This window comes from Haliotis rufescens, unplaced genomic scaffold, assembly GCF_023055435.1.
Source record: "Haliotis rufescens isolate VD_foot unplaced genomic scaffold, xgHalRufe1.0.p SCAF_3, whole genome shotgun sequence".
NCBI lineage: Eukaryota > Metazoa > Mollusca > Gastropoda > Lepetellida > Haliotidae > Haliotis > Haliotis rufescens.
In genome coordinates, this window is record NW_025964001.1 from 46,288,951 (window position 1) to 46,316,099 (window position 27,149).

Consider the following 27,149-nt stretch of genomic DNA (forward strand, 5'->3'; position numbering starts at 1 on the left):
GACTAAAGGGCATAGTTAAAAAAAAGAAACATGCAATGCTTGAAATGTTCTTTTCATCAAGAGGATTTTTTGTTTTACTTAAATATTGCAGGAGTGTTTGTTGCTAGTCTTCTGTTACTGTTGCTATTATGAAACATACATGGAAGAGAAATTGTACTTACAATTTTTGGTCTGAAGGGCGGTTTCACCTTCCGCTGTTCTAATGCCTCCCAGTCAATTTTCTCATGGAAAAACGGGTGAATGAGAATAGCTTTCTCACAGCCCTGGGTTTTAACACAGCCTAGTCGCTTTGCTGGGTTCTTTGTCATAAACTGAAACAGAATAATCACATGTCATCACATTTCTTGTAGCAAGATTGGTTGATTTGCTTGCTTGTTTATATGTTGTTTAATGCCCCAATCAGCAGTATTCTAGCTACATCATGGCAAATGTCAGTAACAATATTATAATTAGCTACGTCCATGCCATCAAGGTATAATGTGACATGCAATCAACCAAATCCATCATCCGAACCAATTTAGTCGCCTCTGATGACAGCAATAGGGTGTTGGGGAGCTATTCTAATCCAGGTTCCCATTGGGATATGATAAGTTGACAGTCTTGAATGCAGAAGAAAATTCTCACCCCTTTGAGAATGGCTACTGCCTCCTTGCTGAGCCAGACCGGGTAGAGCACATCGTCGTGAAGTATAGACTCAAACAGGTCATCTTCATTGTCTGCCTCAAACGGTGGCTGGCCTGCCATCATCTCGTACATGAGCACCCCCAGTGCCCACCAGTCCACAGACGCATCATACTCCAGCTCTTGCAGAATCTAGCAAACACAATATACATCACTTTCTCTCACAGCCTTAGCTTAGCAAATGAATAAAATGTCAACAGTTAACATAATGGAAAACATCATATTCCGAGTTTTTGATTGTTTAAAGAAGCTTCATCAATACTCTTGCTGTCTGACTGCCACTTGCTAACTTGTAAAAACCCATACAAAACAGCTGGCCAGCCTGTATGGGTATTACATCCCAGCGCTCGTCATATTAGAACTGACCCTGTTTGCCATACTGAGGATGTTATAGCCAGCACAAGAAGAACTAATTGTCACATAAATATTTCACAGAGATAATTCTCTGAAACTTGTAATGATAAAATTGTTACATATGTCAATTGTAGGGTGTACAGGATTTTCCAAGCTGCATAGTCATGTACAGTCCTGTAGTCTCAAGATGTACAAGCCCATTCTTCTACTAAATCCCCGTACACCCAGACACACATGGAACTCCTAAATCCAAGATTAACACTATTGTGATCTTTTGACAAAAACATGGTTTGTAGGGGAGGTTTAACCTCAGTTTGCCGGCACCCTGAATGTTTGAATAAGAGATTAAATGTGCCAGCAATTTAGATGTTTATCTACAGGATTATAGGGACCAGTGAACCCTGCTTCATTAACGGTGACGCGTGGCTGACACGAATTGGTGAACACTTTTCAGTATAATCAGTGTCAAACGTGAGTTTCATATCATGTTGAACCAATCCAAATCCAAATATATTCAAATTCATTGACATTATAAAAAAAGAACAGTGTTTTGTAGAGTCACTGCTCCTGCAAATCCAGGCTGGTGGGCAACTTCCTCCAAATTTGGATCCAAAGAGGAGGAAGTACCGCAATGTGGATAGCGGTATTGAGAGGGAAAAGCAGGAGTTGTTGGCAGGGCTCAAGTCACCAACAGAATATGCTGATTCTGTGGCAAGATTTATTGGTTTGTGAGTTAAAATGTATGTGAAGTGTAAATAATTAATTTAATTTCTGACTTTAAGTTTATATATTTTGTATGTATGAACACATGTATGATTTATAATGTATGCTGTATGAACATGAGAAATAAAATAACAAAAGTCATGTTGCCCTAATTTAAATCCCTTTTTAATCCTCATAATCCCTCTATTGTACACTTGTCAGTAATGGTTGGGTAATTTTTAACCTAGAACAATAGGTGCCGCAAACCGAGGTGTCCCCATAGGGGATTTGGAACTTAAAAAAGCATCCCGAAGATATTCTTCCTATTCTTGCTACTGAATGTCTCACCTCTGGAGCAATATAGTCTGGCGTCCCACAGAATGTCTGCGTAGTTCTGTTCTCGAACATTCCTTCCTTGCACATACCAAAGTCAGCAATCTTACAGTGGCCTTCCGCATCAAGGAGAATGTTGTCTAATTTTAAATCTCTGTCAAGGAACAAAGTAAGGAATAGATATAGAAATTTTATCTAAACATTTTTTACATTTGTATACTTATCCTGCATTACTCCTTAATGCATTTACTGCTGTTCTGACAGAAAGATGCACTGGGTGAGATCCAGCTGCTGAAGAAAAGTAGAGGCAGCACCCTCACACAGTCCGCACGTGACTGAAGTTATGACGTCACATCAATACACATAACTGCTGGAAACACAACATCTGAAACTTTGTGGGGAGGCAGGGTAGTGAAGAGAGGGCACTTAGACTTTGTAATGCAGGATAAGTATACAAAAGTAAAAACTATTTAGATTTTACTAAACATTTTTTAACTTATCTTGCATTACTCCTTACTGCATCTTTATCAGATGGCACAGCAGGTGGGCCTACCTTCAGATGTGATCCATAAGAAAACCTTGTCAAGGTTTGATGAACCCGTTTGATAGGTATTACATAGAAGTTGTCGGATGACAAAGTAGACACAATTTATAGATAACAACTTCTTTAATACTGTAAAAAGCAACGTTTTGGTATAGATCCTTATACCATTGTCAAGCAAGACTGAATGAGGGACATTGTACAGAATATATATAGAAGGTGGAGGATTAACAGTAGAGGGTTAACAGTAACGAAAATTGCATGCATGAGTGGGATAACACGAGTAAGTGATGACAACAGAAGGATAATACTGTCACAACATGACGGACAGAGAACACATGGGTGAAAGCCAATGGGACATGAAGCCAGTAAAACAGGATAAGTTCACATGGTGTGGTGATTATTGCTTAATTAGTTCATAGTAGGCGGATGGGATGAAATAGCCTTGATCTCTGTTGATTGATGGCTTGTGGCGGCGATTGTGGACTGCTTCTGTTAGTTTTCATTAAGTGAAATTATGGAGGTTGTTGGAGAGGATTTGGACGTTGTCCCAGTTGATGTTGTGATTAAGACAGTTGCTGGTATGGTCCTAGATGGCAGATTCACTCTTGATTTTATGTAGGTGAAACATCCCGCCCCCTCAACACCAGAATCAAAGAGCACAAAACCTCAACCATCAAATAAGAACAGTGAATCAGCCATCTCGGACCATATCAGCAACTGTCCTAATCACAACATCAACTGGGACAATGTCCAAATCCTCTCCAAAAACCTCCATGATTTCACTAAAAGAAAACTAACATAAATTGTGTCTACTTTATCAAGTGATGACCGGAACATCTACGACCATTCCTGTCGAAAGGAAATGAGAGTCGATGGAGAGAGGAAAACCCGAATAGGAAACAGAAATAGAATGAGGCGGGTAGCCAAAAACTACATCTGACCTAAGAGTGAATGCGAAACGTAGTAGAGCCCTCTAGTCTGGGGTGATAAACACCAGAGAGGTCGATGGACCCCACTCAGGGTATCAGAGAATCAGCGGCGTTGGGGATTGGTGACCTGTTGGGCTACAACAAGGGGACCAAAACTGTGAACGCTGGCAACATCTTCCAAGGCTACATCACAGAGGTAGTGGTTGGAGAAGAAGTGTCAAATAGCAATAACAGCCTTATTGTGAAGAGCCATGGTTGATGCGACCGCCCTGATCTCATGTGGGTCTAAACCAATGGCTTTATAAGCTTGGAGGATGACCGCCCGGAGCCATAGGGAAACAGTATTCTGTCTGGGAGGTGATTCTTTGCAATGAAGTCCCAGCACAGTCCAAGATGAACGGCGCCATGAGTGCCGCTTCCGAACTGGACACAGGAGACATCAAGGCCATGTAGCTCACTGACCTGAGAAGCTAGCCAAAGCCAGGAGAAACACCGTTTTCTTGGTAAGATCTTAAAAAGAAGACAAGTTGAGTGGTTTAAAGGTAGCCGTCCGAGGGGTCTGTAAGACCACATTTAGATCCCAAGTGACCCATAAAGATCCAGGGTAGAATAGGTCTTCAGCAACCCTTGCTTGCCGTGAAAGGCGACTACTCTTGTCGTAAGAGGCGACTAATGGGATCGGGTGGTCAGGCTCGTTGAAGCATGTGATCGATCCCAACTGCATAGATTGATGCCCATGATATCAATCACTGGATTGTCTGGTTCAGATTCGATTATTTACAGACTTGAATATTGCTGAATGCGGCATTAAACAACAAACAAACAAACAGATCCCATGCAGGAGGTCTGAACTTGGCTTTCTGGTCTTCAAGACAGAACAACTGCAGCTCGTCATTCTCTGATTGTTCGGGATGGCAAGAACAGAGTTGATGGTGACCAAGCATGTGGAGATGGTAGAGCCTTTCAATGTGTGCTGTGCAAGTAAAGAAGGATTTGTTTGCTTGTTTGTTTGCTGAAGACCTTTCAGTATAGGAGGAACTCGGCCAGGAACTGCGGTGATGCTGTCATCAGATCCTGGTGTTTGTCTGAGCAGAATGCCTGGAAAGAACACCATTCGTCATTATACAATCCCTGTGTAGATGGAAGATGGGCTAAAGCAATAGCCTTGATCACTCTAGCTGTATAGCCCTTGGCTTCTAGGGCTTTCTGCAGATGTGCGAAGTGTGCAGACTAAACCGTGTGGGGTTCGGGTGTTGCAACCGACTGTGTGGTTGGAACAGAAGATTGGGCCACGACGGAAGTTCAAGAGGGTTGTCTCTGGCGAGGTTTTGGAGGTTTACAAACCAACTTTTGGTTGGCCACCAAGTTGCGACCAAATCAGTGTTTGGTTTCATGTGGCCTGGATCTTTTGAAGAACCCTGGTAAGGAGTACTGGAGGCAGAATGTGTTTAATGCCACTGCTCCCGGATCCGGCCCCAGTGAAATCTAAGTTGACAGCTGGCAGTTCTGAGATGTAGTGAATAGATCCATGTTTGGGGAATCGATCGTTCCGCAAATCCTGGAGAAGATTTCTGGGTGAAGCTGCCACTCGGTGGGAGCCACCTTGTCCGGCCTGGACAGAGCGTCTGCCAGAACATTCTCACAACCTGGAATGAGTTGAACAAGGAATTGCAGGTCCAATCTGTCGAAGAATCGGAAGGTCTGGTTTAACAGGGACTGAGAGTGGAGAGTACCCTGACTCCTCAGACACCACCCCACGGTGATGTTGTCTGTGGAGATGGTCAACTGGGCGTGAGGGAGAGTGCTCTGCCGGTAGGAGACGGCCAGGATGAGAGCTTCTAGTTCAAGATTGTTGCTGTGCCAGTGGAGTTGATCTCTGGACCACAGCTAATGGAAAAGTCGTAGGGTAAAATTACTGTTGCGAAGTAGCAACTCCGAGTCATGATTGTTGAGGAGACAGACATAGATGTAGGACTCGAAGTTGACATTCCTCAGGCGTAAGTAGGTGGCCACAGGTCAGTGATCCGTGTGAAAAGCCACGGGGCCGTGGAAATTCCAAATGGTAGGTCACGTGCCGACTGTGCGAGGGTGCTGCCTCTACTGGTTGGAACAACTTTTCTTCAGCAGTTGGATCTCACACAGTTCGTCTTTCTGTCAGAAAACAGCAATAAATGCATGAAGGAGTAATGCAGGATAAGTTAAAAAATATATTTTACTGGGGTATATTTTAATAATTTAATTCCTTTTTGCCATTTTCAATCAAACATATTTAAGTATGTAAACATAAATAGTAACAGCATTATTCTGATTTCAGCTGCTTATGGAATGCATACCTTGGTCACAAGGGAGATTGCTCATTGCAATTGCATTTAACATAGATGCAGGTCCAATCAATTGACAATTACATATCGCAGTACCTGGGTATCTAACAATATTTCTAAAATTATTTGTACAGCACAGATATATTTCTAATATTGCATGTTTGTCTCCTAAGAGGGATTCCATGGCAAGAATAGGTTCCCCATGTTTTTCTCCCACCAGGGATTCCATGGCAAGAATAGGTTCCCCATGTTTGTCTCCCACCAGAGATTCAATGGCAAGAATAGGTTCCCCATGTTTATCTCCAACCAGGGATTCCAAGGCAAGAATAGGTCCTCCATGGGAAGAATAGGTCCCCCATGTTTGTCTCCCACCAGGGATTCCATGGCAAGAATAGGTTCCCCATGTTTATCTCCCACCAGGGATTCCATGGCAAGAATAGGTCCTCCATGGGAAGAATAGGTTCCCCATGTTTGTCTCCCACCAGAGATTCCATGGCAAGAATAGGTTCCCCATGTTTGTCTCCCACCAGAGATTCCATGGCAAGAATAGGTTCCCCATGTTTATCTCCAACCAGGGATTCCATGGCAAGAATAGGTCCCCTATGTTTGTCTCCCACCAGGAATTCCATGGCAAGAATAGGGATTCCATGGCAAGAATAGGTTCTCCATGGGAAGAATAGGTCCCCCATGTTTGTCTCCCACCAGGAATTCCATGGCAAGAATAGGTCCCCCACGTTTGATAAAACTTTTGTAAGTCTACTGTCCGTCTATTACCCTTGGTATTCAACACTTGCAACTAGACTTACCTATAGATAATTCCATTTTTGTGTAAGAACATGAGCGCTAGTGTCACCTCAGCAGCATAAAAGCGTGCCCGTGGCTCGTCAAACTTGCGAGCTCTCTGTATTTGGAACATGAGATCGCCTCCATTGACATATTCCATCACGAAGAACAAGCGCTCCTGCAAAACACAAGCCATATCAAGGCTCAAACAACGAGTATCCAGTGGGGTGATAACCTGTCATTGGCTCATTAGCCACTGTCTAGTTTAACAATAACATGCTATTACATCCAGACTCCCCTTGATCGAGGTCAGACATATATTGCCTTAAGAGTAGATGAACACCTGGTGCTCACCTTGCATGAAGTTCACAGAATGCAACAGTTCCAGTCTGCTGCTGACTATATATGCCAATAACATAAGCATCAGTTGAAAGTGTCAGCATGGAGCACATACCTTTGTCTGGAAAGAGGAGTGTAGTGCAGTGAGGAAGGGGTGCTTAGCCGACAGAGCCAGTATCCTCTTCTCTGTCATTGTACACTCCACATCATCGTCTTGTAATATCACATCTTTCTTTAACACTTTCACAGCAAACACCTCATCTGTACCCTTGCACTCAGCCAGCATCACCTGCATGAAAACAACAACATGGGTTAAAATCACTGGACCAGCATCACCTGCTCAACACAACATGGGTTAACATTACTGGACCAGCATCACCTGCTCAACACAACATGGGTTAACATTACTGGACCAGCATCACCTGCTCAACACAACATGGGTTAACATTACTGGTCCAGCATCACCTGCTCAACACAACATGGGTTAACATTACTGGACCAGCATCACCTGCTCAACACAACATGGGTTAACATTACTGGACCAGCATCACCTGCTCAACACAACATGGGTTAACATTACTGGACCAGCATCACCTGCTCAACACAACATGGGTTAACATTACTGGTCCAGCATCACCTGCTCAACACAACATGGGTTAACATTACTGGTCCAGCATCACCTGCTCAACACAACATGGGTTAACATTACTGGTCCAGCATCACCTGCTCAACACAACATGGGTTAACATTACTGGTCCAGCATCACCTGCTCAACACAACATGGGTTAACATTACCATCATCTGCTTTCAGAGTAATGATGACAATTCTGTGACAACCCAGTTTTTCAAACTACCAGTAGTGAGTGAGTGAGTTTGATTTAAATCATGTCAGCAATATTTCAGCCATAATGTTACTTGAACAAGTTATACAATATTAATAAAAATTACATAGAAGTTATATGCACAGAAGTTATATGCAGTGAAATCTTCAACCCGCAATAAGAACAATGATGTTTTCATTTGTGTTTTGCGGTGCTTCGAGTAACAATTGGCCACCTAATGTGATCTACATAAAGTGTGACAGTAAGATATCAATTTAGCAGTAAAAGGAATAAGAACTTTGTTTAACATGTTAAATATGACTGTATGATACACATGATCCTACCTTCCCAAAACTTCCTTTCCCAAGAACTTTGATAAAGTTGAAGTCTGTGAGATGGTAACGCATGCGTGCCCCACGCTCTTGTGATGGACTCCTGGCTCTCTGGTGGTCATTAGTGGATGACACCATCAACGTGTCCCCCATAAATGTATGACGACCTGCTTCCATTAACACATCCTCATCTGCAACAGGCACATTCACTTCAACCGTCAGCTTCTTCATGGAAACAAAACCTCCATAAACTCAAAAATAACAATTCATATACCAGTAGGTGTTCTACACAACTTTCAAAATGTATGTCCACCATGTTTTTGAATGCTGTTGTGATGTTTACTTACATGCATCTGGCATGGCAGGTATTGGTGATGAGTAAGATCTTTCATGAACTGTTGCAGCACTCTTGTTGGGAGACTCACTAAATGAGGGCTGAAAAGCACAACACTGTAAAACATCATTGCACGTCAACAGTTTTGCACATGTTTTGTATGTGTTTCTAACATGAACACTAGTGTTTTCTGAGAATATGCCACTGTTTTAAGTATGAACACTAGTGTTTTAAACTCGGCATCCTCACACTGGTGTCCATCCTAGAGCACCTTGAGAAACTGTGCACTTCATTTTCAATAAAGATGTAATTCTCCCGAATCACTGTGTGTATCTCCAAGTTTGTAAGTAACAACTGAATAATAAAATCTACAGTCAACAGCAATCATGCATAAACTATAATTTATATTGGATGACTTCTCTGTTACCAAAGGGTAGAAAAGATTTTTAAAAAAGACTTCTTTTTCTGCATTTGAACATGGAAAATTATGTTACATGTTAAGTGAATATTACTGTCCAAATTCAAAAACAACAGTGACAATTTTAACACTGATATTGAAAACATCAAGTGTTTCCTTACAAAACACCAAATTACCTAATAGTAAACACATGGTCTTACAGTGAATATGTTCCAAGTTTCAACAATGGGATGTACATTCATGAAGAATAAATGTCAACAATAGCAGCTTGAAGAAATTTGTCTAAAATTGATAGCTTTCAATTTAAAAGATATTTGACAAAGGAATATTAATTGAATGTATTTACTTCAGAAAATAGAAGGGAGGTAACTCTGATTCCCATTTAACCCTTAAACATTTGTTACCTCCCTTTATACAGTAAGTTATTTCATGGATTGAAAACCATGTTGTGAAACAAAATAGTGCAAAATATAGTAAAGTTAACAGCAGACATTAATTTTCATAATACCATTGACAGAAAAGAGGTCACAGAGAAACTACAACTGTCTTTCTGCCTTCATGAATGAATGTGCGAGAGAACAAAGACTGACCACTCACTGGTCATATGATATAATGGCAACACACAAACCTTCTTGGGCTTGCCACTGAGTTTGTCTCCTGAGATTCCCAGGTCATGCAGAATCTGGGCCATGTCCCGCATCCGGTCATTAATACCACAGTTATTGGCCACATTCTTTTGACAACGTTTGTGGATGTTCATTTTGCATGCTGCAACAAAGAATGTACATCTACCATTATTCTCTCCACCTATTTCATGTAGAAATCACATAGTTTTTTCTTGTGCATAATGTGACGATCCCATATTTTCCCAATCTAATTAAAATCAGATCTTAGTTCTCGCCAATGCTAAACAAAGATCAGAGAACACCCCATTACGGATCAAGTCAGACCGACCTTGCGCGAACTTTAACCGACCAATGGAATGACTGACAAGAAGTTGACATTAGCCAAACAGAAGGCAGCTTTCTCGTGCTTTACGGCACTAATTTCAAACTGGTGACTACGCTTCGAAACATATTTTGACCAATTCTCGATTAAAGATTTGAAACCTGTACAAAAGAACATTCTGGAATGGCTAATAGATGGTCTAGATTGTATGGATTCAGTTGTTAAGCCTGTAACTATCGTTCGGAATATCCCGTGTTAAAGTTTTCGAGGTTGCTTGATTAGAAATCACATTCCGACTGTCACTTTCATGATCTGGTAAGCGACGCTCTGATTGGTCAGATGAAAGGTCGTTCTGACATGAACCCTAATGGGATGTCCTCAGATCCTTTTTTAGTGGTAGCGAGAACTAAGATCTGATTTTAACATGTTTAAGGAGATTGATATTTTTCTTATTTTCTTGTATTCAGCGATATCTTTGAGACAAATGGATTTGTAATACTTACAGATAGGTGTCTTAAATTACTTTCCTTAACCATAATGAACTCTTATATAGCACACACACACGCACACACACACACACACACCGGTCTTAATCGACTGAGGCTCAATTACATATTTACATACCATAATAATCCTGGATACTTTCTTTTAAGTGTTAGGTAATCATTGTATTTACCTAAAAACTTCAACATAAACAATACAACAAAACTTAAGGTAGGCGTTTACATAAAACATTTGTTCTATCACAAATATAAGTTCACGACATTTTGTTTTGATTATTACAAAAATCATGGTAAACATAGATGTAACAGGTTTAAAAATCTTTTTGTACTGACCGTCACATTGCAAGCCTTGCTTTATGATCCCATAGAGAAGTGACCCACAGTGGTCACAGAATGTGGGACGCTTGTAACTATGGACACAAAACCGATGAGGAACGTTGATATTGAACCTTGTGCCCGTGGCCTGAAACAGTGATGGAGAAACAATTCACCAGGTGGTTTGGGAGCAGAGAATTGTCAGCAGTCGGCCTAGTGTCACTGACAACACAACAAAATGGCCAAATTCATGGCAGACATATTGATAATACAATCAAGAATCAATTATAAGTTGCGAGACAATAATACACAAAACACTTCTTCACTGGCAGATTCAACAGCTGGAGGTAATGGACAAGTGACGTTACTAAATCTAGGAGGAATTTCTCGTCATCCTAATATACACCTGAAAACCTGGTGAGCACCATTTGCTCTATGCGCATTTCTAACAACTGCCATTTGGTTGTTGGTGAACTCCTCTCCTTTGCAGAATGAGGTAAGTAGACACGACTATGAATAGAGTGATGATGCTCCAATATGTTTTGTTTGTTAGTGATGCTCTGAAACTTGCCATGTCACCATGCTTGCAATACTGCAACATGACAGTCCGTATACTCTCTCTATTTCAAACATATTTGTTTCTAGTCCTGCAATACATCACAGGTAACTGAAAAAACTATGTCAATAATACCAAAGTACATATTACGTGTATGCACCACATGGAATTTAGTGAAAATTAGTAGTGTCCACATTGGGAGTAGATTATCCATCTGGGAACAGAGATTGAGTGACTCTTGCACACAGTTGCAATGTGCTACCGACACCTCCATTCAAATGATTGTCTGATGACCAAAAACAGTTCAGTCTGTAAGTGATGTTAATATACAATGTTTAAGACAGATGTATGTTTATCAAACAGGAATATCTCTAATGACTGAGTAATAAATTTAATTTGACACTGGTGAACTGGGTAAATATGCATTAGTGTACAGCCTGAACCACATCAATGTATATGAGCATGGGGACACGCTTAGAGTACAGTATGAATGACATGATAACCTGAAGATTCACAAACGGAAATGTTTATTATCATCAATCTCAGTGAAAAGGAAGGGACAAACTTTCTAAATAATAGCTCTTCTCATGGTGAAATTGGATTCAGTGAGTTTTGAAGATGGATCAAAAGAATTCCTAATTCCAAAAGTGCAGACCTGAACATCTTAATGAGTGCCACATGCAAACTTGAACATAGAACCATTCTAGCCCTGTGGTGGTTCCAAACAATACAGGTGGACATATAGACAGGTGGAGCTTAAAGTTTTCTCCAGGTGTATATACTGAGACACCACAGCTGCACATGAATAAATAGGTGAGTAAAGTGTGAAGTGTGATGCTGTCCTCACTTACCTCATCACCTTCCTTGGTGCAGCCCGGACACTTGGTGACCACAATCTCGTGACAGCGTTTATGAACAACACAAGTACAAACTGAAACACAAGTGGGGACACACTGAAACTTCCTCATTCATTGAGGATGGTGATGCACAGACTACATACTGAGTGATGTTTACTCCTTACTTCAGCAATCCTCTAATACATCAACTTCATAAAGTAATATTTATCCCTGAACTACAACTATCAAAACAGGTTATTACTCAGTATATAGAAAAACAAATCTCAATTGTTATTTTGGCAAACAGCCAAAATAGATTTCCTGACCATTATCATCAATGTCATCATACTTTAAAATGTACATCCTAAGACCTGTACTTCAAATTGGCGACACCTTTCTTTGATCCATGGGCAATGGGCCGCAGGTTTCAGTAACGTAAATTGTGAAATGATGTGTGAGCGAGTGGTTTTCACTGTCACTTTTCATTATATTTCAGCTATATCACCACCATGACCACAGGTCAGCCTAATGTCGGCAGACAGCCCTAGGTTACACAGGTCACAGACACTTGTAACTTGGTGAAAGCCGTTGGCAATGAGTATGGGGCTGACAAATCAATGTTCACTGTCAGGGTAATTCTGGAATTCGAACACAAAACCAGCAGATCAATTCACCACTATGGGATGCAAATCTGCACAGTGAATTATAGTGCCTTAGATGACAGGCCCACCGTTGCCTCTTGCTACAACATGTTGTAAGGAAGATGTAGAGAGCACCTACCTTGACACTGGTAGCCCTGCTTCCCAAGTCCCCTGCAACACAACAAGCACTGTGTGTATTCAGTCCTCAGATTTGTCCCTACACCATGTACACAGCCCTTGGTATTCTCCTATCGTTAAATGCCTATATTTTCACACATGGGAGAATAATATACATGCAACATTTAAAAATGTCCCATCATGCCCATATCAATTATAACTCAAATGAAAGCAACACACAAACTTGGATATTGGATCTTGCACCTTCCATATTTGCATGTTTGACGATGCTTTACTACTGTTACTATATATTCATTGTATATTTGCTTATGTATCCAGCTGTGCTTAAGATTCCATGAATATTAATGCTTATATTAGGTCTTAATGTTGTTTGATTGAGCATTAATACAACGTAATACAAAACAACAGTGCTCTCCATATTCTTACCTTAATAAGTGAACAATGTTACACAGAACAAGTTACCTTCCAATCTTAGCAACTGTACACAACATGTTTTCACACACAGTTTAACAAATTGTTATGTTTTGAGAGGCCATATTATTGTTATACCTCTGATATAATCACAGTGTGCACAAATACAAGTTAAATAACTACAATAACAAGACCAGCAAAAGTTTAACATTTTGTTAAAATACCAGTGACTATCTTAACCAATTTGACCAATAGAATTGTGTGCATAATAAGCTTAATGTATTGTTTTGGGCCTCCCTGCACTGATGCAGATATTTTTAGTGCACTGGAAAAAAAGAGTCTAAAAGTGAAAGAATGTGCTTTCCACAATGGACTGACACTGTTTTGATCACAATCACTATGGTTTGAATTGGGAACCTACACTGTGCCCATCAAACCTGTACCTAGGACAGTCTCGAAGGTCACTTCCCTAGTGTCAACATGGTCAAAATTAAAATTGAATAGATCTCAAAATGACTGACATTTAATTTTATTAAAACATAACCACACAAAAAGCTTCTTTTTTTATATACTATCCATAAACTACCTAAGTCAATAATGAACTGACTTCACACTCGGACCCGGTTCAACGGGAATAGACCTGATTAACACAAACGCTACACATTGTATACTTGCATTTCAACTGAATACCCAAATGCAGTTTCTATGATAAACGTAAGAGACCCAATTTGGTCTTATCGTGTTATTGTCCAATAGAAATTGATAACCAGTCTGGCGGGGTTTTCCCAAACAGTGCCAGGCAGATCAGACAGCTACATGTTATAACACATAATGATAAAAAAGTTCCAGTCTTAAAACGTGTTAAAATGTGTCAAGTATTAAATGAGTAACAGCAATGTACAGATTTCACTCTCATAATCCTTACCATATAAAATCCCTACAAAGTGAGCAAAATGTTGGTTGTCGTAAAATTGTTGCCATGAACTTGTGTCCGTTGACCTGGTGGACCCGCCTTCGCATAGCACCACGCCGCCGATTGAGCAAGCCATCTTTTTCCTTAAATACTCTTTCTCTTTGATCTGAAACATAAAAATATCCATATTATGGTGGTGCCATGAAGTTGCACACTGCCCCAGGGTACAGTACAGGATACTGGTATACAGCAGTAACACAGTGCCCCAGGGTACAGTACAGGATACTGGTATACAGCAGTTACACACTGCCCCAGGGTACAGGACAGGATACTGGTATACAGCAGTTACACACTGCCTCAGGGTACAGTACAGGATACTGGTATACAGCAGTTGCACACTGCCCCAGGGTACAGGACAGGATACTGGTATACAGCAGTTGCACACTGCCCCAGGGTACAGGACAGGATACTGGTATACAGCAGTTGCACACTGCCCCAGGGTACAGGACAGGATACTGGTATACAGCAGTAACACAGTGCCCCAGGGTACAGTACAGGATACTGGAATACAGCAGTTACACACTGCCCCAGGGTACAGTACAGGATACTGGTATACAGCATCTCGGCTTGGACATCGCACAGCGCGCACGTGTCCTTCCCTGCTCTCCAGCTCATTAGCCATAATGAGAGACATCGCTTTGTCACTACCGAGGGAGCTTGTCTCCATCCTGGAGCCCTTGCTGGCCTTCCGGGTTGGGGACTACTCCCTCAGGACTTCCTACAAGTCCAACACTTTTATGCTCTCCATCTCCTTCGACCTATGTCAAAGGAAGAGGCCTCTGGTCAAGACCAAGCCTCAAGTGGTACCCACCCAGGCCTCAGCTCCTCCCGCCCGGTGCAGAAAAACAGGCCCCCACGGGAAAAGAAGACCCCTCCTCCAGTCCTAGACATGGAGATAGAGGCTTCCCTCCCGACCACCCGACCACTCCACCTCCCCCCGCAGCTGCGTTGGAAGTTGCTCCCCTCGAATCAAGAGGGGAGGAGCCCTTCCGCTCGCCCGAGGGCACCGGCCACGTGAGGGAGAAGAGGAAGAGGAGAGACATCCCCTCACCTGAACCTTCCCCCTGACCAACCACCACCACCGCGTCAACCACGTCAACAGAGTCACAGACCACGGAGCCCGCCCTAAACGACTCCAGCGTCCAGACCACAGTGCCACAGCCCACATCCCTCAGCGAAGCCCAGACCCAGACCACCCCGGTCGAGAACCCCCCTAGGGTCAAAAGCTTCAGGGACGTCTTAGTGGAAAAATCAGACATCCTGATTAACCACTATAAGACTCACCTGGACCTCCATGCTGAGCTCGTCTCCACCCCCAAGGAGCAGCTCTACGCTAAGCAAGGAGTTCCATTCGCCATGGTACACAAGAAGTCGGGTCAGGAGTTTGAATACGACATCACAAGTTTCACAGACTTGTTCCACTTTTTTCAAAGTAATGGCGCTCCATCCTCCGACCACTTCATCGCCAACACCGCCGCCCTCCTTGCCAAGAGTCTCTATCAGAATCCTGACCCCCAGGAAGAGAAGCTGACCAAGAGACTCTTCCAAGGACACTGCCGCTAGACCTCTAGCCATACGCTCACCAGCCGACACCGTGCCTTCCCACGCTTGACCCCCCCACCCAAGCCCAAACTTTCCATATTATTATTGTTCTTTTATCACCAACTCCCACCCAGCCCCCTAGAATTATTAGATTAGGTTTTTCAATTTATATTTTTTTGGGTCGCACTTCTTTATCTATTCATTACGCTTTTCTTCCCCAATAGTATAAGTGCTTCCCCGTGTGCGAGATATGCTAAATGTAATTTATTACATGCGGAAAGCGCACGTTAAATCTCCGAATATGACTGACTGACTTGACTATACAGCAGTTACACACTGCCCCAGGGTACAGGACAGGATACTGGTATACAGCAGTTGCACACTGCCCCAGGGTACAGGACAGGATACTGGTATACAGCAGTTACACACTGCCCCAGGGTACAGGACAGGATACTGGTATACAGCAGTTACACACTGCCCCAGGGTACAGGGCAGGATACTGGTATACAGCAGTTGCACACTGCCCCAGGGTACAGGACAGGATACTGGTATACAGCAGTTACACACTGCCCCAGGGTACAGGACAGGAAACTGGTATACAGCAGTTACACACTGCCCCAGGGTACAGGACAGGATACTGGTATACAGCAGTTACACACTGCCCCAGGGTACAGGACAGGATACTGGTATACAGCAGTTACACACTGCCCCAGGGTACAGGACAGGATACTGGTATACAGCAGTTACACACTGCCCCAGGGTACAGGACAGGATACTGGTATACAGCAGTTGCACACTGCCCCAGGGTACAGGACAGGATACTGGTATACAGCAGTTGCACACTGCCCCAGGGTACAGGACAGGATACTGGTATACAGCAGTTACACACTGCCCCAGGGTACAGGACAGGATACTGGTATACAGCAGTTACACACTGCCCCAGGGTACAGTACAGGATACTGGTATACAGCAGTTGCACAGTGCCCCAGGGTACAGTACAGGATACTGGTATACAGCAGTTGCACACTGCCCCAGGGTACAGTACAGGATACTGGTATACAGCAGTTGCACAGTGCCCCAGGGTACAGTACAGGATACTGGTATACAGCAGTTGCACACTGCCCCAGGGTACAGTACAGGATACTGGTATACAGCAGTTGCACAGTGCCCCAGGGTACAGGACAGGATACTGGTATACAGCAATTACACACTGCCCCAGGGTACAGGACAGGAAACTGGTATACAGCAGTTGCACACTGCCCAAGGGTACAGGACAGGATACTGATATACAGCAGTAGCACACTGCCCCAGGGTACAGTACAGGATACTGGTATACAGCAGTAACACACTGCCCCAGGGTACAGGACAGGATACTTGTATACAGCAGTTGCACACTGCCCAAGGGTACAGGACAGGATACTGATATACAGCAGTAGCACACTGCCCCAGGGTACAGGACAGGATACTGATATACAGCAGTTGCACACTGCCCAAGGGTACAGGACAGGATACTGATATACAGCAGTTACTAAATGATGGACAAGTTGAAGGGGCAGATAAACACTTCTGAGACGAACTAATAAGGATGTATTACTAAACCCATAACTGTCTACATGTATTAAGTACAGTACTTCCCATGTTTACAGGCGACATTTGAACCAAATACACAACCAGGCAGCATATTTCTGCAGGCATCAAAGTGAAAGGGTATTCACTGTATACGAAATGGACAAACTTGACTACCATGCTGTCATCAAGTATCTCCAACTGACTCCAACAGATATCCATACAGACATGGTCAACTTCAGGGGATGATACCCCTTCCTTTGCTACTGTTGGGCAGTGGAGTTCAAGAGGAGAAGGGAGAACCTCAAAGGAAAATGTTGACAAACTACATGCTATGATTATAGGTGATCAATGACTCACCACATCAATACAGTAGACATCTCTCATGAGAGACTTGAGAACATTCTGAGGAATCCACTGGACATGTCAAGACTTTCAGCACACCTCAGACTTGTGGTCAGAAATGTTCCTCATCTTGTGAGACTTAACGTCATTTTGAAGCAGACCGAGCTGATCTTGTTAGCAATATGTAAGTCATGGATAGGTCAAAGCAGATTTCAGTAAGATTTCCACCTCTTCCCTAACTTGAAGAAAGCACTGTCTGGCAAACATTATGCAAATGATGATGATCTCATTTCTGCTTAGGAGGACTTTTTACACTACCAGGAAGAGGCCTTCTATACCAGTGGGATCCAGGTAGTCCACCATCCATGACAGAAGTGTATTAACCTCAGAGGGGGGGTATGTTAAAAAAATTTAGCAACTAACTCCCTCAACCAGTCGATCATGGTTAGGTTCAGAACTTTTAGCCTCCCTCAAGTATACTGTCCCACCATAAAGGACAAGGTATAGAGCAGTTGCAAATACTTCAGGACAGACTCGGCGGTGACATCCATCAAGAGTCTCACCTGTGACATCCATCATGACAGTCTCACCTGTGACATCCATAATGACAGTCTCACCTGTGACATCCATCATAACAGCCTCACCTGTGACATTCATTATGACAACCTCACCTGTGACATCCATCATAACAGTCTCACCTGTGACATTCATCATGACAGTCTCACCTGTGACATTCATTATGACAACCTCACCTGTGACATTCATCATGACAGCCTCACCAGTGACATCCATCATGACAGTCTCACCTGTGACATCCATCATAACAGCCTCACCTGTGACATTCATTATGACAACCTCACCTGTGACATCCATCATGACAGCCTCACCAGTGACATCCATCATGACAGTCTCACCAGTGACATCCATCATAACAGCCTCACCAGTGACATCTATCATGAGCCTTACCTGTGACATCCATCATGACAAATGGCATGGAGACAGTGAAGTTACAAATGGGATGGAGACATAGTGATGTTACAAATGGGATGGGGACAGTGAAGTTACAAATGGGATGGAGACAGTGAAGTTACAAATGGGATGGAGACAGTAAAGTTACAAATGGGATGGGGACACAGTGATGTTACAAATGGGATGGAGACAGTAAAGTTACAAATGGGATGGAGACATAGTGAAGTTACAAATGGGATGGAGACAGTGAAGTTACAAATGAGATGGAGACAGTGATGTTACAAATGGGATGGAGACAGTAAAGTTACAAAAGGGATGGAGACAGTAAAGTTACAAATGGGATGGGGACAGTAAAGTTACAAATGGGATGGGGACACAGTGATGTTACAAATGGGATGGAGACAGTAAAGTTACAAATGGGATGGAGACATAGTGAAGTTACAAATGGGATGGAGACAGTGAAGTTACAAATGAGATGGAGACAATGAAGTTACAAATGGGATGGAGACAGTAAAGTTACAAATTGGATGGAGACATAGTAAAGTTACAAATGGGATGGAGACAGTGAAGTTACAAATGGGATGGATACAGTGAAGTTACAAATGGGATGGAGACATAGTGATGTTACAAATGGGATGGAGACATAGTGAAGTTACAAATGAGATGGAGACAGTAAAGTTACAAAAGGGATGGAGACAGTGATGTTACAAATGGGATGGAGACAGTAAAGTTACAAATGGGATGGGGACACAGTGATGTTACAAATGGGATGGAGACAGTAAAGTTACAAATGGGATGGAGACATAGTGAAGTTACAAATGGGAAGGAGACAGTGAAGTTACAAATGAGATGGAGACAGTGATGTTACAAATGGGATGGAGACAGTAAAGTTACAAATGGGATGGAGACATAGTGAAGTTACAAATGAGATGGAGACAATGAAGTTACAAATGGGATGGAGACAGTAAAGTTACAAATGGGATGGAGACATAGTAAAGTTACAAATGGGATGGAGACATAGTGAAGTTACAAATGGGATGGAGACAGTGAAGTTACAAATGGGATGGAGACATAGTGATGTTACAAATGGGATGGATACAGTGAAGTTACAAATGGGATGGGGACACAGTGATGTTACAAATGGGATGGAGACAGTAAAGTTACAAATGGGATGGAGACATAGTGAAGTTACAAATGGGATGGAGACAGTGAAGTTACAAATGAGATGGAGACAGTGATGTTACAAATGGGATGGAGACAGTAAAGTTACAAAAGGGATGGAGACAGTGAAGTTACAAATGGGATGGGGACAGTAAAGTTACAAATGGGATGGGGACACAGTGATGTTACAAATGGGATGGAGACATAGTAAAGTTACAAATGGGATGGAGACATAGTGATGTTACAAATGGGATGGAGACAGTGAAGTTACAAATGAGATGGAGACAGTGATGTTACAAATGGGATGGAGACAGTAAAGTTACAAAAGGGATGGAGACAGTGAAGTTACAAATGGGATGGGGACAGTAAAGTTACAAATGGGATGGGGACACAGTGATGTTACAAATGGGATGGAGACAGTAAAGTTACAAATGGGATGGAGACATAGTGAAGTTACAAATGGGATGGAGACAGTGAAGTTACAAATGGGATGGAGACAGTGATGTTACAAATGGGATGGAGACAGTAAAGTTACAAATGGGATGGAGACATAGTGAAGTTACAAATGGGATGGAGACATAGTGAAGTTACAAATGGGATGGAGACGCAGTGAAGTTACAAATGGGATGGAGACAGTGAAGACAAATGGGATGGAGACATAGTGAAGTTACAAATGGGATGGAGACAGTGAAGTTACAAATGGGATGGAGACAATGAAGTTACAAATGGGATGGAGAAAGTAAAGTTACAAATGGGATGGAGACATAGTAAAGTTACAAATGGGATGGAGACATAGTGAAGTTACAAATGGGATGGAGACAGTGAAGTTACAAATGGGATGGAGACATAGTGATGTTACAAATGGGATGGAGACAGTAAAGTTACAAATGGGATGGAGACAGTGATGTTACAAAAGGGATGGAGACAGTGAAGTTACAAATGGGATGAAGACATAGTGAAGTTACAAATGGGATGGAGACATAGTGAAGTTACAAATGGGATGGAGACAGTGATGTTACAAATGGGATGGAGACAGTGAAGTTACAAATGGGATGGAGACAGTGATGTTACAAATGGGATGGAGACATAGTGAAGTTACAAATGGGATGGAGACATAGTGATGTTACAAATGGGATGGAGACAGTGATGTTACAAATGGGATGGAGACATAGTGAAGTTACAAATGGGATGGAGACATAGTGAAGTTACAAATGGGATGGAGACAGTGATGTTACAAATGGGATGGAGACAGTAAAGTTACAAATGGGATGGAAACACAGTGAAGTTACAAATGGGATGGAGACAGTGAAGTTACAAATGGGATGGAGACAGTAAAGTTACAAATGGGATGGAGACATAGTGAAATTACAAATGGGATGGAGACATAGTGATGTTACAAATGGGATGGAGACATAGTGATGTTACAAATGGGATGGACACAGTGATGTTACAAATGGGATGGAGACAGTAAAGTTACAAATGGGATGGAGACATAGTGAAGTTACAAATGGGATGGAGACAGTGAAGTTACGAATGGGATGGAGACATAGTGAAGTTACAAATGGGATGGACACAGTAAAGTTACAAAAGGGATGGAGACAGTGAAGTTACAAATGGGATGGAGACAGTGAAGTTACAAATGGGATGGAGACAGTGAAGTTACAAATGGGATGGAGACAGTGATGTTACAAATGGGATGGAGACAGTAAAGTTACAAATGGGATGGGGACAGTGATGTTACAAATGGGATGGAGACAGTGATGTTACAAATGGGATGGAGACAGTGATGTTACAAATGGGATGGAGACAGTAAAGTTACAAATGGGATGGAGTCAGTGAAGTTACAAAAGGGATGGAGACAGTAAAGTTACAAATGGGATGGAGACATAGTGAAGTTACAAATGGGATGGAGACAGTGAAGTTACAAATGAGATGGAGACAATGAAGTTACAAATGGGATGGAGACAGTAAAGTTACAAATTGGATGGAGACATAGTAAAGTTACAAATGGGATGGAGACAGTGAAGTTACAAATGGGATGGATACAGTGAAGTTACAAATGGGATGGAGACATAGTGATGTTACAAATGGGATGGAGACATAGTGAAGTTACAAATGAGATGGAGACAGTAAAGTTACAAAAGGGATGGAGACAGTGATGTTACAAATGGGATGGAGACAGTAAAGTTACAAATGGGATGGGGACACAGTGATGTTACAAATGGGATGGAGACAGTAAAGTTACAAATGGGATGGAGACATAGTGAAGTTACAAATGGGAAGGAGACAGTGAAGTTACAAATGAGATGGAGACAGTGATGTTACAAATGGGATGGAGACAGTAAAGTTACAAATGGGATGGAGACATAGTGAAGTTACAAATGAGATGGAGACAATGAAGTTACAAATGGGATGGAGACAGTAAAGTTACAAATGGGATGGAGACATAGTAAAGTTACAAATGGGATGGAGACATAGTGAAGTTACAAATGGGATGGAGACAGTGAAGTTACAAATGGGATGGAGACATAGTGATGTTACAAATGGGATGGATACAGTGAAGTTACAAATGGGATGGGGACACAGTGATGTTACAAATGGGATGGAGACAGTAAAGTTACAAATGGGATGGAGACATAGTGAAGTTACAAATGGGATGGAGACAGTGAAGTTACAAATGAGATGGAGACAGTGATGTTACAAATGGGATGGAGACAGTAAAGTTACAAAAGGGATGGAGACAGTGAAGTTACAAATGGGATGGGGACAGTAAAGTTACAAATGGGATGGGGACACAGTGATGTTACAAATGGGATGGAGACATAGTAAAGTTACAAATGGGATGGAGACATAGTGATGTTACAAATGGGATGGAGACAGTGAAGTTACAAATGAGATGGAGACAGTGATGTTACAAATGGGATGGAGACAGTAAAGTTACAAAAGGGATGGAGACAGTGAAGTTACAAATGGGATGGGGACAGTAAAGTTACAAATGGGATGGGGACACAGTGATGTTACAAATGGGATGGAGACAGTAAAGTTACAAATGGGATGGAGACATAGTGAAGTTACAAATGGGATGGAGACAGTGAAGTTACAAATGGGATGGAGACAGTGATGTTACAAATGGGATGGAGACAGTAAAGTTACAAATGGGATGGAGACATAGTGAAGTTACAAATGGGATGGAGACATAGTGAAGTTACAAATGGGATGGAGACGCAGTGAAGTTACAAATGGGATGGAGACAGTGAAGACAAATGGGATGGAGACATAGTGAAGTTACAAATGGGATGGAGACAGTGAAGTTACAAATGGGATGGAGACAATGAAGTTACAAATGGGATGGAGAAAGTAAAGTTACAAATGGGATGGAGACATAGTAAAGTTACAAATGGGATGGAGACATAGTGAAGTTACAAATGGGATGGAGACAGTGAAGTTACAAATGGGATGGAGACATAGTGATGTTACAAATGGGATGGAGACAGTAAAGTTACAAATGGGATGGAGACAGTGATGTTACAAAAGGGATGGAGACAGTGAAGTTACAAATGGGATGAAGACATAGTGAAGTTACAAATGGGATGGAGACATAGTGAAGTTACAAATGGGATGGAGACAGTGATGTTACAAATGGGATGGAGACAGTGAAGTTACAAATGGGATGGAGACAGTGATGTTACAAATGGGATGGAGACATAGTGAAGTTACAAATGGGATGGAGACATAGTGATGTTACAAATGGGATGGAGACAGTGATGTTACAAATGGGATGGAGACATAGTGAAGTTACAAATGGGATGGAGACATAGTGAAGTTACAAATGGGATGGAGACAGTGATGTTACAAATGGGATGGAGACAGTAAAGTTACAAATGGGATGGAAACACAGTGAAGTTACAAATGGGATGGAGACAGTGAAGTTACAAATGGGATGGAGACAGTAAAGTTACAAATGGGATGGAGACATAGTGAAATTACAAATGGGATGGAGACATAGTGATGTTACAAATGGGATGGAGACATAGTGATGTTACAAATGGGATGGACACAGTGATGTTACAAATGGGATGGAGACAGTAAAGTTACAAATGGGATGGAGACATAGTGAAGTTACAAATGGGATGGAGACAGTGAAGTTACGAATGGGATGGAGACATAGTGAAGTTACAAATGGGATGGACACAGTAAAGTTACAAAAGGGATGGAGACAGTGAAGTTACAAATGGGATGGAGACAGTGAAGTTACAAATGGGATGGAGACAGTGAAGTTACAAATGGGATGGAGACAGTGATGTTACAAATGGGATGGAGACAGTAAAGTTACAAATGGGATGGGGACAGTGATGTTACAAATGGGATGGAGACAGTGAAGTTACAAATGGGATGGAGACAGTGAAGTTACAAATGGGATGGAGACAGTGATGTTACAAATGGGATGGAGACAGTAAAGTTACAAATGGGATGGAGTCAGTGAAGTTACAAAAGGGATGGAGACAGTAAAGTTACAAATGGGATGGAGACAGTGAAGTTACAAATGGGATGGGGACAGTGAAGTTACAAATGGGATGGAGACATAGTGATGTTACAAATGGGATGGAGACAGTGATGTTACAAATGGGATGGAGACATAGTGATGTTACAAATGAGATGGAGACAGTAAAGTTACAAATGGGATGGAGACAGTGAAGTTACAAAAGGGATGGAGACAGTAAAGTTACAAATGGGATGGAGACAGTGAAGTTACAAATGGGATGGAGACAGTGATGTTACAAATGGGATGGAGACAGTAAAGTTACAAATGGGATGGGGACAGTGATGTTACAAATGGGATGGAGACAGTAAAGTTACAAATGGGATGGAGACATAGTGATGTTACAAATGGGATGGGGACAGTGAAGTTACAAATGGGATGGAGACAGTGAAGTTACAAATGGGATGGAGACAGTGATGTTACAAATGGGATGGAGACAGTGAAGTTACAAATGGGATGGAGACAGTGATGTTACAAATGGGATGGAGACATAGTGAAGTTACAAATGGGATGGAGACATAGGGATGTCACAAATGGGATGGAGACAGTGATGTTACAAATGGGATGGAGACATAGTGAAGTTACAAATGGGATGGAGACATAGTGAAGTTACAAATGGGATGGAGACAGTGATGTTACAAATGGGATGGAGACAGTAAAGTTACAAATGGGATGGAAACATAGTGAAGTTACAAATGGGATGGAGACAGTGAAGTTACAAATGGGATGGAGACAGTAAAGTTACAAATGGGATGGAGACATAGTGAAATTACAAATGGGATGGAGACATAGTGATGTTACAAATGGGATGGAGACATAGTGATGTTACAAATGGGATGGACACAGTGATGTTACAAATGGGATGGAGACAGTAAAGTTACAAATGGGATGGAGACATAGTGAAGTTACAAATGGGATGGAGACAGTGAAGTTACAAATGGGATGGAGACATAGTGAAGTTACAAATGGGATGGACACAGTAAAGTTACAAAAGGGATGGAGACAGTGAAGTTACAAATGGGATGGAGACAGTGAAGTTACAAATGGGATGGAGACAGTGAAGTTACAAATGGGATGGAGACAGTGATGTTACAAATGGGATGGAGACAGTAAAGTTACAAATGGGATGGGGACAGTGATGTTACAAATGGGATGGAGACAGTGATGTTACAAATGGGATGGAGACAGTGAAGTTACAAATGGGATGGAGACAGTGAAGTTACAAATGGGATGGAGACAGTGATGTTACAAATGGGATGGAGACAGTAAAGTTACAAATGGGATGGGGAAAGTGATGTTACAAATGGGATGGAGACAGTAAAGTTACAAATGGGATGGAGTCAGTGAAGTTACAAAAGGGATGGAGACAGTAAAGTTACAAATGGGATGGAGACAGTGAAGTTACAAATGGGATGGGGACAGTGAAGTTACAAATGGGAGGGAGACATAGTGATGTTACAAATGGGATGGAGACAGTGATGTTACAAATGGGATGGAGACATAGTGATGTTACAAATGAGATGGAGACAGTAAAGTTACAAATGGGATGGAGACAGTGAAGTTACAAAAGGGATGGAGACAGTAAAGTTACAAATGGGATGGAGACAGTGAAGTTACAAATGGGATGGAGACAGTGATGTTACAAATGGGATGGAGACAGTAAAGTTACAAATGGGATGGGGACAGTGATGTTACAAATGGGATGGAGACAGTAAAGTTACAAATGGGATGGAGACATAGTGAAGTTACAAATGGGATGGAGACATAGTGAAGTTACAAATGGGATGGGGACAGTGAAGTTACAAATGGGATGGAGACAGTGAAGTTACAAATGGGATGGAGACAGTGTAGTTACAAATGGGATGGAGACAGTGATGTTACAAATGGGATGGAGACAGTAAAGTTACAAATGGGATGGGGACAGTGATGTTACAAATGGGATGGAGACAGTAAAGTTACAAATGGGATGGAGTCAGTGAAGTTACAAAAGGGATGGAGACAGTAAAGTTACAAATGGGATGGAGACAGTGAAGTTACAAATGGGATGGGGACAGTGAAGTTACAAATGGGATGGAGACATAGTGATGTTACAAATGGGATGGAGACAGTGATGTTACAAATGGGATGGAGACATAGTGATGTTACAAATGAGATGGAGACAGTGAAGTTACAAATGGGATGGAGACTGTGAAGTTACAAAAGGGATGGAGACAGTAAAGTTACAAATGGGATGGAGACAGTGAAGTTACAAATGGGATGGACACAGTGATGTTACAAATGGGATGGAGACAGTGAAGTTACAAATGGGATGGGGACAGTGAAGTTACAAATGGGATGGAGACAGTGAAGTTACAAATGGGATGGAGACATAGTGAAGTTACAAATGGGACGGAGACATAGTGAAGTTACAAATGGGATGGAGACAGTGAAGTTACAAATGGGATGGAGACAGTGAAGTTACAAATGGGATGGAGACATAGTGAAGTTACAAATGGGATGGAGACATAGTGAAGTTACAAATGGGATGGAGACAGTAAAGTTACAAATGGGATGGAGACATAGTGAAGTTACAAATGGGATGGAGACAGTGAAGTTACAAATGGGATGGAGACAGTGAAGTTACAAATGGGATGGAGACAGTGAAGTTACAAATGGGATGGGGACAGTGATGTTGCAAATGGGATGGAGACAGTGAAGTTACAAATGGGATGGGGACAGTGATGTTACAAATGGGATGGAGACGGTGAAGTTACAAATGGGATGGAGACAGTGAAGTTACAAATGGGATGGAGACAGTAAAGTTACAAATGGGAT

General features: G+C 42.0%; 1 protein-coding gene across 2 annotated transcripts in view; it reads right to left on the minus strand.

Annotated features, from left to right (window-relative positions):
• The window catches only part of LOC124124663 (calcium-independent protein kinase C-like), a 49,275-nt gene that overhangs the window by 7,646 nt on the left and 14,480 nt on the right, over positions 1 to 27,149 (minus strand). Inside the window, exons 4-15 of one of the 2 annotated variants that reach the window (XM_046487894.2) lie at positions 14,165 to 14,318; positions 12,830 to 12,861; positions 12,065 to 12,144; positions 10,676 to 10,805; positions 9,520 to 9,659; positions 8,487 to 8,574; positions 8,152 to 8,330; positions 7,102 to 7,275; positions 6,671 to 6,825; positions 2,086 to 2,224; positions 625 to 813; positions 162 to 311 (exon numbers count right to left, since the gene is read on the minus strand). In XM_046487894.2, coding sequence (XP_046343850.1) covers positions 162 to 311; positions 625 to 813; positions 2,086 to 2,224; positions 6,671 to 6,825; positions 7,102 to 7,275; positions 8,152 to 8,330; positions 8,487 to 8,574; positions 9,520 to 9,659; positions 10,676 to 10,805; positions 12,065 to 12,144; positions 12,830 to 12,861; positions 14,165 to 14,318 — 1,610 coding nt within the window. Of the gene's footprint in view, positions 1 to 161; positions 312 to 624; positions 814 to 2,085; positions 2,225 to 6,670; positions 6,826 to 7,101; positions 7,276 to 8,151; positions 8,331 to 8,486; positions 8,590 to 9,519; positions 9,660 to 10,675; positions 10,806 to 12,064; positions 12,145 to 12,829; positions 12,862 to 14,164; positions 14,319 to 27,149 lie in introns of both variants that reach the window. The other variant, XM_046487886.2, reaches the window with a different exon arrangement.